The sequence below is a fragment of the Lepus europaeus genome, chromosome 22, assembly GCF_033115175.1.
Source record: "Lepus europaeus isolate LE1 chromosome 22, mLepTim1.pri, whole genome shotgun sequence".
NCBI lineage: Eukaryota > Metazoa > Chordata > Mammalia > Lagomorpha > Leporidae > Lepus > Lepus europaeus.
Genome location: NC_084848.1, coordinates 9,060,995 through 9,073,029, shown reverse-complemented (window position 1 = coordinate 9,073,029; position 12,035 = coordinate 9,060,995). Strand labels below are relative to the sequence as shown.

General features: G+C 41.2%; 1 protein-coding gene across 2 annotated transcripts in view; it reads left to right on the top strand.

The window, feature by feature from the left end:
• The window catches only part of UNC79 (unc-79 homolog, NALCN channel complex subunit), a 230,655-nt gene that overhangs the window by 176,481 nt on the left and 42,139 nt on the right, over window positions 1–12,035 (top strand). For both annotated transcript variants that reach the window (XM_062181218.1, XM_062181217.1), the window contains 2 exons: window positions 3,678–3,746; window positions 6,959–7,069. In XM_062181218.1, the coding sequence (XP_062037202.1) occupies window positions 3,678–3,746; window positions 6,959–7,069 (180 nt within the window). The remainder of the gene's footprint in view (window positions 1–3,677; window positions 3,747–6,958; window positions 7,070–12,035) is intronic.

The following is a 12,035-nucleotide window of genomic DNA, read 5'->3' as shown; positions in this document are numbered from 1 at the left end:
TCAGAGGGGGTGTGACGTGCGGGGTAGCTCCGTGGTGGCAGTGGGAGGCCAGCACTCAAGCCTGCTGACTCACAGCACTGTGCTCTTCCACTAACAGACTCCTGGCGCCTTCTAACGTGGGGCGGAGTTGAAGGCGTTCAGGTCTCTGGAGAGGGAGAGGAGGTGGTCGGCAGAGCCGTTGCCGTGTCTTTGAACCTAAGTTGCTCCGTGAGGATTTTGTGCTTTCTCCATGTAGAGCACAGACACAAGTGTTTAACTGGGAGCAAGACGAATCCCTTGTTGATCTGATAAGTGACGTTGCACGTTGCGAACTGCACTTCTGAAATATCACAATGCACTTGTAAAACGGTGCGTGAACGAACGGTAGTCACCTCTGAGAATACCTTTTTGCAAGTCAGCAGAGACTAAGAGGGTCTGTGAGGTTGCTAATGAGGGAGCCATCACTTGGTTTGGGCTGCTTTGAGTCTGAAGTTACAAAGCAGAGCGGGGGTACAGAGGGAGGGTCTTTACCACCTCTCCTTTGTGACCGTTGTTAGCCCACAGATCTAGGGTAGCTGAGAAAATCCAAGCCAGGAGAACCTGCACTCTGAAACCATGCACTTTGGAGAGGTTGTGGGGAAATGGGATTAAAAGTGACATTTGGGGTGAGCATTTAGCTTAGCAGCTAGCATGCTGCGTCCCACAGCAGAGTGCCTGGGCCTGATACCCAGCTCCCGCTTTGTGCTGATGCAGGCCTGGCAGGCAGCAGGTGTTGCCTCAAGTGAACGGCTTCTTGCCGGACACGTGGGAGACCTGAGCTGGCTGCAGCACCTGGCTGTGGCCTGGGCCAGCTCCAGCCTATGTGGGGATTCTGGGAGTGAAGCAGCAGATGGGAGCTCGAATAAATACATTTTAAAGGGAGAGATTAGTTTATTTTGGTGCAAAAATTCTGAAGTCTTTTCATGATACACATTTTCCATGAACTTTTCAAAGGCTCTTAGACCGCACACATTTTCACATGGCCACAAAGGACCTCCCTAGGGCTGGAGAGTCATTCAGAGCCACTCCTTGCTAGAGAGCCATATATGCTGAGAAAAGGATCGAGGCAAGTGTGGCAAATTTGAATGTCTATGTGCAGATGTGTTCGGCAAAATATTTAACTTGAACATTTAGCTGAGCAGTTGGGAGTGTTGCCAGCTGTACACAACTAGTGTGCCCAACTGGGGACAGTCGCCTGCCCACAGGGACCTTGTCCACAAGGTTGATGCATGAAGTGGAACGAGATAAGATAATTAGTAGAATGAGACCCTTGAGGACTGGCAGCACCAGTCCTTGTATGACAGGGTGGGAGCAGCCAGCCTGCTAGGCCCGTGACATCATTTGGTCTGGCCCTGCCAAGGCAATCACAGGCAGGACTCAACATTCAATAAATCTATAGTAGGCTAATTTTTTTTTTACAGGCAGAGTTAGTGAGAGAGAGAGAGAGAGACAGAGAGAAAGTTCTTCCTTCCGTTGGTTCACCCCCCCAAATGCCTGCTATGGCCGGCGCGCCGCGCCAATCCGAAGCCAGGAGCCAGGTGCTTCCTCCTGGTCTCCCATGTGGGTGCAGGGCCCAAGGACTTGGGCCATCCTCCATTGCACTTCTGAGCCACAGCAGAGAGCTGGACTGGAAGAGGAGCAGCTGGGACAGAACTGGTGCCCCGACCGGGACTAGAACCTGGTGTGCCAGCGCTGCAGGCAGAGGATTAGCCTAGTGAGCTGCAGCGCTGGCTGAATAGGCTAATTTTTAAGATGATGATTTTCTATGGCCCACAAATGATGTCACAAATATCCGAAAGGCCCTTGGTGAGAAGGGGGTTCCCCACCCCAGGTATGAGGTCAGCTGCTGATTGTTGTCACAGAGGAGCACAGGCCCCGTGTTGCCCCTCCCCTTTTATTCCAAAATGACATTTCCTGATTTTTAAATCACTGTGGGAGCCTGATGCGCAGCCAGTGTCCAGCCCTTGGCTTAAGCCAGTGTAAATGTCACATCAAGTCCCATGGGTACTGAACAGAGTAAATGGACCCCTGCTTCCCTTAGAAGATGCTTGTGAAATACTTTCAGAGTTTCTGTAAGAATTTGCCCTGCTATGTCAGATCTGAGCATTGCCTCCGGTCAGCTTCTGACTTTGTTTTTATTTATTTTTGTTAAAGATTTATTTATGTATGTATTTGAAAGGAAGAGTGGGGCTAGTGTCAAAGCATAGTGGGTTAAACCACCTCCTGTGGTGCAGGCATCCCGTATGGGTACTGGCTCAAGTCTCAGCTGTTCCACTTCCAACCAGTTCCACGCTAATGAGCCTGAGAAACCAGCAGAAGATTATCCACGTGCTTGGGCCCCTTTGCACCCATGTGGGAGACTTGAAAGAAGTTCTTGGCTCCTGACTTTGGCGTGGCCCAGCCCTGGCAAAGCCTCTCTGTCATCTGTCTGCTGGTTCATTCTCCAAATGCCTGCAACAGCCAGGGCTAGGCTAGGCCAGGCTGAAAACCAGAGCTAGGAGCTCCCTCTGTGTCTCCCACACGGGTGTCAGGGACCAAGTACGTAGGCCATCATCTGCCTCCTCTCAGGCACATCAGCAGGAAGCTGAATCAGAAGCATGGGTGGGTAGGACTCAGCCAAGTACTCCAATATGGGATGTGGGACTCCCAAGCAGCGTGTTATCCCGCTATGCATAATGCCTGCTCTGCCTGTGTTTTCAGTCTCTGGGAAAAATGTTATCATTGAAACACCATCTGCAGTTTGTTTTCACAAATTTCTCATTAAGAAATGTATCTCAGGTTTCAGTGTGCATCACTGGTGTCCCCAAAGGACTTGCTAAAACATGGATTAGTGGGCCTAATCTGAGAATCCCTGATTCAATAGGGTCTCAGGATTTGCAGTCTAGCAAGTTGCCAGGTGAGAGAGGTGCTACTGATCCAAGGATTCTGCTTGGGGAACACTGGCTTAGTCTATCTTAAAGAGCTTGATACACACAGCTACAGAAATTTAAGTATAACTGCTATTGCAACATATTTACAATGCTCAAAAGTGTTGTTGTTTATCCTCATTGTAACATTTCCTCCTAATCTCAGAAAATTCAGTTTTAAAAGTACATTTTGATAGGAATCTTGCCAAAATAGAATTATGAATAGATTTGTAAGACTTGATTTTCTCTTGTAGAAATTTTATTCCTTTTTCCGAGGTTTTTGTGTTGTCTTTTCACAGCAGGGAAAGGTTCTTATTTATACTGATGGTTTTAAATAGAGCTAAGTCGTATTTTTCCTAACATGGCCTTTCACAAATTAGTATACCTCTTTAGAGTTGGATATATTTAATATCTACCCATCATTTATGTGTTATCTGTTCATTCATCTGTCCATCCGTCTGTCCATTTGTCTGTCCATCCATCCATCAATCCCCTTCTGTATGTGATTTAGTTTTAGAACTATACCTTTGAAAAATAGTTTAGGAGTTATTTTTAGTTAATATTGTTTAATTAAAAAATTTTAACCTGAGAATGATTTTTTTTTTCAATTTGAATTATGGTGTGGGAAACTGTTTAGAGGCAGTTATATTTTGGGTATTTCTTTTTACTAACATAAATGCTTAGAAACTATTTGAAACAAAAGATATATTAAGAAGGTACTGACTTCTGCTTTTTTTTCATATTTGTTCACAGTGTTCTTTAGATTCCAGTTTGCGAATTATGATTTGCCTCTTGAAGATACCCTCTACCAATGCCACAAGGGTATGTATGTTCAGAAAAACAGCCAACTGGATATTCAGTTGTTTTTAAATCTAAAAATAGGCAATGCTGAAGACATGGCCACATGCACACTGAAGGCCTCCCTTTCAGCCTTGTTGCCTCTCCTCATGCTGGGCCAGTGTTTGGTATAAACAAGTCTAATAAATCACAGTGTCATTGTTTACAATTGGTTCTCCACGTTCTGGACAACTGTTCATCAATCTGTCCTTATACTACCAAGAAAATGATCTCTCTGTACACGGACCCCATCGTGCCAGCTCTTTGATATCTCCTTGTTTCTTTCAGGGTAATATCCAAATTCCATAATGTGATATACAAAAAGTTGCATCATAACTCACCAGTTTCCAATTTAATCTTTTATTACGTGTCCCACTTCCCATGCCTCCTCTACACTTTCAGAATCTTCATCGTCATCAAAACAGCTACCACCATTTGTTGTGCTTAATGCTTCTGATTAATAATGTTATTTAATTCCATACCTCCTGGCCTTTGCCTAAAATGCTTTATGCTCTTGTCAGTGGGATGAACTCCGTTTCATGCTTTGAGGTCCCATATAAAGAAAACAACGCGTATATCATCTGTAGTAACTTCCTCTTATATCAGCCCTCACCATACTTGATAGAGCTCTATTGGCACTTGCATTGTGCTGTAGTCTTTCCAAGGAGACTGCGAGTGTGATGAAGTTCAGTACAGTGTCTCACTCATTTTTTATTCCTGGCTACATTTCTAGGCTGCGTTACATGCAGTGGTACAGTAATTTGTATTTCAATAGCTTGTAATTGCTAGTTAGTATACCAACAGCACGTGTGTCCTAGAACTGTTTACCTTGGCTGTGGTTTCATAGACTCAAGTTTATGCCAGAAAGTTGCAAAGAAACCATCTGGCTCATCTGTTTATTTACAGATAAGAAGCAGGCTCAGAAAGATAAAATGTCTTGGCCTAACTCACATATCCGGTTAGTAGTAAATATGAGATCTCAACATAGGTTCTTTGGTTTTTGTGTTGTACCAGATTGTCCCATCCTGGCTCTGCTTTGTAGGATATAAGAGCAAGTTTCCATTCAAGCTTGAATCCAGCTTTCTCTTCTTGACCAATAAGGATGCAGTGTGTGTCAACATGAGACACATTCCCCACCGCATCCATCAACTGCCAGTGTTTCAAGGGAAGGCATTCATCCAGGGCAAAGGACACCGAGTCAATAATCCTATTTCTAAGAGTTTCTTTAAGATTTTCTATGTGGAAAGCACTACATGGGCTTTTGTGTGGAATATAAATAAGTAAAATATTTAATTATCATCAGGGTCAACCAACATGCAGTGAATTCATTTTTGTCTCAGTAACGAAAGAGAATCTTAAAAGTGCTTGTATCTGTTGCTCTCATGATTCCTTTTCTGGGAATTTATTGAAAAGAAAATGACAGTGAAATTTTCATGCAAAATAAATTTACTTGGGTGTTATTTACAGTAAAATAGGACTCTTATGACCATTAAAATGGATGATGCTGAAATTAGATGGCACCAGAAATTCCTTACATTATAGTAAGATAATAAAAATAAAATATAGGATTGTATATGTTTAAGATTTCAACTGAGTAAACTGGTACAAATGAAGAAGGTAAATATGTAAAAATGTTAGCACTCAGTGATGAGTCTGTGGATGACCTATTTCCTCATCTGTGCTTCCCTCTGGATACTGAGTTTGCTTGCGAAGCGTGGCTAACTTTCATAATCCAGACAGTGGGGACTAGCGATGGTGAGAACTCACGGAAATCATGGCATGGAAGTCTTCTGGAGTCCAACTAAAGTCCTGTCTTCTCTATGGAGAAATGACACCTGTCCTAGAACTTGGGTTTGAATTTCATGCCTTGGCTTTATGGAGTTAGGCAAGTTAGTTGTGTACTTAACAACCCATCTGGCAACAGAGAAGGGACTAGCAAAGCTTGGTAGGGTTTGTGATGAAGGTCAGAGGTAACCTTGAGCAGCACTTACTGCTGCCATGTGCTTTACATACATTATGTCCTTTGGTTCTCCCCACCCTGAAGAAGGTTTATTATAATGAAGCTATTACTGTGCCCATTTACAGAGGAGAAAACTGCATCTCAGGTCATTAACTCACTTCTTGACAGGCGGGCATTTGGCACAGGTATTAAGCCAGAGCTTGAGACACCTGCATCTCTTATCTGAATGCCTGACTCAAGTCCCAGCTTCTCTGCTTCTGATCCAGCTTCCTGCTAATGTGCACCCTGGGAGGCAGGTGATAGGTGAGGTGCTTGGGTCCCTGCCACCCATGTGGAAGACACGAATTGAATTCTAAGCTGATGGCTTTAGTCTGGCCCAGCCTTGGCTGTTGCAGGCAGGCATTTGAGGAATGAACTGGTAGATGGAAGATCTCCACTTGCCTATCTTCTCTGCCTTTCAAATAAAATAAAATAAATTTAAAAATTTAAAATTCATTTACTCAAGGCTACAGAGCTAAAGTGTAAAAGTATTTGTGTTAGGTTCTAGAGCTGTGAATTAACTAGAACATACTGTTTCCCAGGACACTTTAAAGAAACAGGAATGAGCTAAACTGTTGGAGTGCATGTAACACTGCCCGACACTCAGTAGGTGCTCAACAAACATTTCTAAATGACAGAATTGAGTATGTGGAACTCAAACTGACCATTATGGATGGAATTCAGATGGAGAAACCAAAGTGGGCAATGCCTTCCTGACAAGAATTGACAGGAAACTGGGTCATCATGGATTTTCTCTAAGCCAATAGTGTTTTGGTACTAACACAAGAGTGGTTCATGCTACACTACCAAGAAGACGAGTTCCTGGAAGATTTCAACCTAGTGAACCCGTAGATGCTTCAAGATTCTGAGGGAGGGACTGGACGATCTTAACGCAAACCTCACAAAGTGTTGATGGCTTTAGTGGACGTACACTGAAAGTGATAGTTTGATTTGTGAATGATATCATATGCAAAATAGATTAATTTTTGAGCAATAAGATGATCAAATCGCATTATTTGTGCCATTCATTGAAGGTGCAGTTCTGGTTTTATTAGATCAACAGAGTTGCCACAGTAGTCAACAACAGATTTTACATCATAAAAAAGAATGATTTTATCAGTTGAAGTGTTACGACTTTAGTACATTTTTTGATGAAAGACTCAGCAGTTGTTATTTTTTGGCCCTCATCTCATTGCAGAATTTGTTGGAACCATTTTCAAAACTGCTCAGCTTTGTGATTCAGAATGCCGTCTTCACTTTGGCCTACCTGGTGGAGCTGTGTGGCTTATGCTACCGAGCTTTCACTAAGGTAAGTTTTCATATGTGTATTCTTCTGAAATTGAGAACTGGCAGAAATAATAGCCTTTCTAATCAGTGTCAAATCCCTCTCGGATTAATTACTTTTATAGTTTTAAAATGAGCAATTATACTGGGGTCTAATAAGTCCATTGGGAAGAAACACTTTACACATCTGTACATAAACTGTCGAAAGTGCATAGAATTAGAGAGTTGAGGGTCGCCTGGTTTAGAAGAGAAAAGGTCATTTGAATGAAATGTTAGCAGTCTAAATGACCTCTTAAACTCCTTCTCGAGCTCATCCTCCCATGATTACCAGGCAAGACATCACTCCATATCATTCTATACCCAAAGTAGAAAGTCTTGGCTTGACATTTGCCAAAGCCTGTGGAGAGTGCCTTAATTCTCATTATTTGTCTGTCTCCCCAGTTCTGGGTTCCTGGCCTCTGAAATTATAATCTTATCTTTTGCCATCTTACCTTAATAATGGTTTCTCTATTGCATTATCTTTAGCACCCCCTTCCCCAATACTGAGGAAATGGAAAAGTACTGCTTGCCTAATGGCTACAGCAGCCTTTTTGGAGCTGATAGAAGCTGTCCTGATGGAAAAGCAGAAGGCAGGGCAAACTGGGAGCATTTCTGTCCTTACAAACAGTGTGCAAATGCTACCCTTCCAACCTCCAAATTTTCCAAGTTTATTTTCAGTAGGCTCTCTGTTTCTATTGTTCTCGTTTGAACGTTGAGAATGCTCTTTTATTCATGTTGTCCACTTCCATAGCCCTTTATTTTCCTCATAATAAACCTAATGTTATACTAAGGCTTTCATTCTGTCCAAGACACCCTTGTCTCCTTTCTTCCCAACTGTGTCCATTGTGCCACGGTAAGTGTTCCATAATCTCCTTTTTGGTCTTTCTGATGATAAACTAATATTCTACCCAGAGCACTGTGTTTTCTAAAACCATGATAATCTTCAGTTTTCCCTCTTTCAAATCCTTCTTGAAAAATAACTTCTTAACCCTCATGTGTTTTTCTTAATTTAAAAAATTTGATCTATAAGACAACACCAAATACAATACCTTTATATTTGGAGAAGGAAACCTAATGAGTTGCATTTTGTGTGTTGTACATTATATGGATTGATTATAGAAGTGTTCTAGCATTCTGAATTCAAGATGTTCATTATAAGGTATAGCCTCTCATAACCCATCTTAACTTCAGTAGCTTCTCGCTTTCCATTGTCATCCACATTCCTTCACTTTTCCAACGCAAAATGCATATAACTTGTGGAAAGCTTCAATCCAAGGTGCTCCCATATTCCTCATAAATAATGAGAAACTACAAGAAATAGTTTTAACATAGCAATATATAATTGAGCCTTCTCCTGTAATCATAAGAAATGGAAAGGTAAGAGCTTTGTAGTCTTCCCTTCACTGCAGTCTGACATTCAAGATGATCTGAAAACTATCCAACTTAAAGTATTAAAGGTAAAATATAATAAAACATGATCTTATACATGCGTAGCTTATTTTATAAGAGTAAAAGGGGCAAAAATGAAGAAGGAATTTGAAAACCAATATAATTGTGTAGGTATTTCTTGTCTTGGTAATTTAATGGCTTGAGATTTAAGCCCACACAAGAAAAATAGATGAATTCAAACTATTCTAGGCTGGGAGTCGGTGATGAGTCATCCCCAGCAGAAATTCAGAGCCCGCAAAAAGGCACTTGGTAAAGAGATGGTTTGGAAAGAATATATTCATTTATGGAAGTGACAAGGAGTGGTGTCTATCTTACTCTGGAAACTGGGAGAGAGATTTGTAGTCTCTCTTGAGAATTAGCAGACATGAGTCTGTCTTTTAATAGGCTTAGAATCTTAAAATACTAACATGCACTGCAAACAGCAAGGCTGAAAAGTCAAGTAACACTGATATTGAGCAAGTTATAATCCTGGGGAGTCTGGCATAAGGATACTGAAAATTAAGTCTTTAACATCTCTGGAGGGATATTGCCTACAACCAAGGTCCAGCAGGACTCCCATGGTTGAAATCCTCTTGAACATGAGCTCACAATCTAAAATTATAAAACAAATGAAAAACTAAGCCACCATGAACTAGATTAGCAAAATCAGTAAACAGCAATATTTTTTCCCTCAAAACTTCCAGTATTAAAATTATGTGATAAAGACTCTAAAAACATATTTTAAATAATAAGCACATAAAGAATAGGTTAAAAATACAATCACTTTCCAAAAAAGAACCAGATTTGAACAAAGTAGAGATTCTAGAAAGGAAAACTAGTTACTGACATTTAAAAAAAAATCAATAAAGAAGTTAAATAGCAAATTAGATGCAACCAAAGAGAGAGTTGGTGAAATGGAAAATAGACTTGAGGAAAATACCTGGAATACAGCAAAGGAAAATAAAGATAAAGAGACAAAAGCTATAGAGAAGATCATCATCTAATAAGTATGAGAAGGGCAATAAACTTTGTATCAATTACATAATTGACAAAAATAATACATTCTTTGATTGAGGCAGCACGATTTCCTAAAGCTATTACAAATAAACTAAAGTTTTACCTGTTCATGCCATAGTCTACAAGAATAGGTACAATTTGGTAAAACATTTAAGACAGTGTTTTAAGAGCAACCAGGAGTCAAGTCACTCCAAAGAGAAATTGACAACAGACTTCTGAACTGTAATGGAATCATCAATATCATGGGAAAAAATGTCTTCAAATGATAAGGAAAAAAGAATTAGCTACCTGAAATTCTCTGCCAGCTAAGTTATCCTTCAAGAGTAGAGGCTAAATAAACATACTCTCAGGAAAATAAGAAATTTTCTAATAAAATTTCCTGAAAAAAAAAAAACCACTAAAAAATACAGTAAGGAGGAAATTTAACCAAGAAGAATGGAGTGAAATGTGTGGAGGAATTATGCCCGAAGAAATTGGTAAATTGTGGAAATCTAAGCCATCATTGGTAATATAAAGCAACAATAATAATGTTAGTCAGATAGGTATAAGAAACAAAGACATTAGGCCGGCGCCGTGGCTTAACAGGCTAATCCTCCGCCTTGCGGCGCCGGCACACCGGGTTCTAGTCCCAGTTGGGGCACTGGATTCTATCCCGGTTGCCCCTCTTCCAGGCCAGCTCTCTGCTATGGCCCGGGAAGGCAGTGGAGGATGGCCCAGGTCCTTGGGCCCTGCACCCGCATGGGAGACCAGGAGAAGCACCTGGCTCCTGGCTTCGGATCAGCGAGATGCGCCGGCCGCAGCGGCCATTGGAGGGTGAACCAACGGCAAAGGAAGACCTTTCTCTCTGTCTCTACCTCTCTCTGTCTGTAACTCGACCTCGCAAATAAATAAATAAAATCTTTAAAAAAAAAAAGACACTAAACTTCTAGATAACAATAACCTGTAACATAAGTGTGTGTGTAAATGTATATGTTGGGGTGGGGATTAGAGTTGAAGTGTTTTATATGTCATTCAAAAGAAGGACAGAAATAATGAGTAACTTTAAAGAATTAGGAATACATGTAAATATTTTAAGTGTAAAATGCAAAGACCAGAAGTGTAGTATGTAAATTCCAAACAAGAATTTGGAATAAAATGGGAATAGAAATTCAATCAAGACATGAAGGGAATCAGAACAAACTATCACAGCACAAATAAGGTGATAGAAATAAAGCACAACTATTCTAATAGCCACAACACATGGAAACTGTTCAGACTCACTAAGGACTGTCAGACTGGATTTTAAAAATCAAACCACACGTTATTTACAACAGATGTATCTTAATATGTCTAAAGACATTGGGAAAGCTTGAAAGGAAAGGGGTGAAAAATATATATCAGGCAAATATTAAATGAAATCTGAAGTTATTAAACTGACTTTAAGTTGAAAGGCATTATTATAAAGAACAGCGCAGTATATTTTTGTTGCTAAAAAGAGCAATTCATCAGGAAAAAGTGACAATTCTAAAGCTCTGTAGAACCAATAATATAACCTGAAGACATGTTAAAGAAAATAAGATAGGAAATTCATTTACTGGGGGATTTTAACAGAGTCCTTTAAGTAACTGATAAATCAAGCAGATAAAAAGCTATAGTAAATTTTACCAACACAGTGAGCAAAGTGGACCCAGTGGACATATTAAGAAACCTTGAATCCACCAATTTGAGAATATATTCTAAAAATAGTGAAAAACTTTTTTTTTTGACAGGCAGAGTTAGTGAGAGAGACAGAGAGAAAAGTCTTCCTTCTGTTGGTTCACCCCAAAAATGGCCATTATGGCCAGCGCACTGCGCTGATCCGAAGCCAGGAGCCAGGTGCTTCTTCCCAGTCTCCCATGCGGGTGCAGGGGCCCAAGCACCTGGGCCATCCTCCACTGCCTTCCCAGGCCACAGCAGAGAGCTGGACTGGAAGAGGAGCAACTGGGACTAGAACCCGGTGCCCATATGGGATGCTGGCGCCACAGGCAGAGGATTAACCAAGTGAGCCACAGCGCCCATGAAAAACTTTTAAACACAGAATAGACAATAGGCCACAATGAAGTCTTACCAAGAGCAGGTTCTTTAATCACAATGCAATTAAATTGTAAATCCGTGATAAAACCATCACTTTGTTTTTTTAAAAGATTTATTTATTTATTTGAAAGTCAGAGTTACAAAGAGAGAGGAGAGGCAGAGAAGAGAGAGAGGTCTTCCATCCAGTGGTTCACTCCCCAGATGGCTGCAACTGCCAGAGCTGCCCCGATTCGAAACCAGGAACCAGGAGCTTCTTCTGGGTCTCCCACATGGGTGCAGGGGCCCAAGGACTTGGGCCATCTTCTACTGCTTTCCCAGGCCATAGCAGAGAGCTGGATCGGAAGTGGAGCAGCCAGGTCTTGAAATGGCGCCCATATGGGATGCCGGCGCTTCAGGTCAGGGTGTTAACTCTCTGCACCACAGCGCCGGTCCCAAAACCATCACTTTATGTAAGT